This window comes from Bidens hawaiensis, unplaced genomic scaffold (assembly GCF_021521415.1).
Source record: "Bidens hawaiensis isolate Kalapana, Puna unplaced genomic scaffold, B.hawaiensis_p1.1 tig00026174_1, whole genome shotgun sequence".
Classification (NCBI taxonomy): domain Eukaryota; kingdom Viridiplantae; phylum Streptophyta; class Magnoliopsida; order Asterales; family Asteraceae; genus Bidens; species Bidens hawaiensis.
This window is the reverse complement of record NW_027505064.1, coordinates 69224-71740: the sequence shown is the minus strand read 5'-3', so window position 1 is coordinate 71740 and position 2517 is coordinate 69224. Positions and strand designations below refer to the sequence as shown.

General features: G+C 34.0%; 1 protein-coding gene across 1 annotated transcript; it reads left to right on the top strand.

Moving 5' to 3' along the window:
* The first annotated feature begins 606 nt into the window (after positions 1 to 606).
* On the top strand, positions 607 to 2289 carry LOC143610406 (uncharacterized). Its single transcript, XM_077084899.1, has 4 exons — positions 607 to 1084; positions 1194 to 1327; positions 1624 to 1690; positions 1802 to 2289. Exons 1-4 carry the CDS (start codon positions 607 to 609, stop codon positions 2287 to 2289), a joined length of 1167 nt encoding a protein of 388 aa, XP_076941014.1.
* Positions 2290 to 2517: the final 228 nt, after the last annotated feature.

Sequence of the window (2517 nt, the reverse complement as noted above, 5' to 3'; positions counted from 1 at the left end):
CTACTTAGATGCTATGGCGCTATGCAAGTGGTTTGGATATCCAGATTTTTTTTATTACAATGACTTGCAATCCAAAATGGCCAGAAGTTAAGAGATTTCTTAACCACAAAAATCCGAAAGTTGAAGACAGGCCTGATATATTGTGTAGACTGTTTAAAATCAAACTTGACTCATTTGTCAAAGACTTGAATGAGGGTTCATTGTTTGGGAAAGTTAATGAAGGTATGCTACTATGTTTATTCAATATATATTTGATTTAATGAATAAATTTTAGTAATACACATGGTAATAACTATGTTTCTGATGATGTAATTTTTTAATGTGGTTGTTTACACGATTGAGTTTCAAAAGCGTGGATTGCCTCATGTTTACATTTGTGTCTTCATGCACCGTGATTACAAGATTAATAATGCTGACAAGATAGATTCGTTTATTACTGCGGAGCTTTCTAATAAGCAAGAAGATCCAAGTAGTATGACCTTGTAAGCGAGTTTATGATTCATGGGCCATGTGGTGCTGAAAACATGAGTTGTTCATGCATGATAAATAAAAAGTGTTCAAAAAACTTCCAAAATTTTTTTTCCGACCACACTTTGGTTGATTCGAATGGATACCCTATACAAAAGGCGTGAAGATGGAGTTTTTGTTAAAAAGTCTGATGTTAACCTAGACAACAGAAGTGTTGTTCCATATAACCTGACACTTTTAAAAAGATATCAGGCACACATAAATGTTGAGCGGTGCAATCAATCAGGTTCGATAAAATATTTGTTTGAATATATCAACAAAGGTCCAGATAGAGCAACTGTTTTATTAGAGCAAAGAGGTGACACAGAAGATGTTCCCGAACAACCGATTGATGAAATCATAGAATATTATGATTGTCGATATTTGTCTGCTTGTGAAGCTTCATGGAGTATATTTTCATTCGAAGTCCATTATAGAATACCATCTGTTGTTAGACTTCCATTTCGTCTTCCCGGACAACAACAAATTGTTTATGGTGAAGATCAAGATGTTGACGATGTGCTCGAAAAAGCATCTGTTTCTTCATCAATGTTCACATCTTGGATGATCACAAGCGGTATGTATCCACAAATGATATTGAGTTTTGAAAACAAATTATTAATATGAAAAAATAATTTAATGGATAATAAGAATTATTAATTATATTGTAATATTTGTGTATGGAGTTTCCAATGTGGAATTGACGTCATGTAATCATGCACAGGTACGGATCGTGGAGCTCGAAAGCTCTCTTACGTTGAATTTCCTTCCCATTTCGTTTGGAAAGCTCAAGAAAGGAAATGGAAAAGAAGAAAAAAAGGTTGTTCAATTGTTAGAATTCACTCTATTTCATCTGTAGTTAGCGAAGGATACTATCTATGAATTCTATTAAATAAAGTCAAAGGTCCTACAAAATTTGAGGACATTCGCACAGTTAATGGTAAGATCCTTCCGACCTTTAGAGACGCATGTTATGAGCTTGGTCTTTTAGACGATGACAATGAGTATATCGAATGCATTGTGGAAGCAAGCAATGCCGGCACCGGGTTTTAGTTAAGAAATTTATTTTGCACAATGCTAACGTGTGGAAGTCTATCGAGACCTGAAATTGTTTAGGAGAAAACATGGAATTATTTAGCCGAAGATATTATTCACAAACAACAACGACTTTTGGTTTGTCCAGGTATTATTTTAAAAAGATAATATTAATATCTAAATGTCTAGATGCTTTTTTTTTGCTTATATGTTAATCTTCGGAAAGAATGAATGTGGTTATTTTGTTATTAAAATGCAGGACTATCAATTAGCGAGGACCTAATCAAGAATTTGACTTTGCTTGAGATTGAGAAAATACTGCTTCGTAACAATTACTCATTAAAAAGATTTAATACAATGCCGTTTCCCGATCTTGAATCTGTAGACTCTGCAAATAATCGGCTTATTATTGAAGAGACGTCTTATGATCGTGAAAGTTTACAACATGAGTTTGATACTCTTTTTGTCTCACTTATAGATAAACATCGCGGTGTCTATAATGAAATAAATAAAGCCGTTGAGAAAGGAAAAGGTGGTGTGTTTTTCATTTATGGATATGAAGGAACCGGTAAAACATTCCTATGGAAGACTTTAGCATCATCCGTCAGATTTAAAGGCCTTATTGTCTTAAATGTTACTTCTAGTGGCATTGCTTCGTTATTATTGACCGGTGGTCGAACAACTCAATCCTGGTTTAAAATTCCAATCAATCTAACTGAGGATTCTATTTGCTCTTTTGATCCTTAAAGCGAAGTTGCAGATTTAATTAAACAAACCAGTTTGATTATTTGGGATGAAGTGCCAATGATTCACAGGTATGCATATGATGCTATGGATCAAACTTTAAAGGACTTTTAAAAAATGATAGCCTATTTGGTGGTAAGGTTGTCATATTTGGAGGAGATTTTAGACAAATCCTTCCAGTTATTACTAATGGAAGCAGACACCAAATAGTGAATGCGTCTCTAAGTTCGT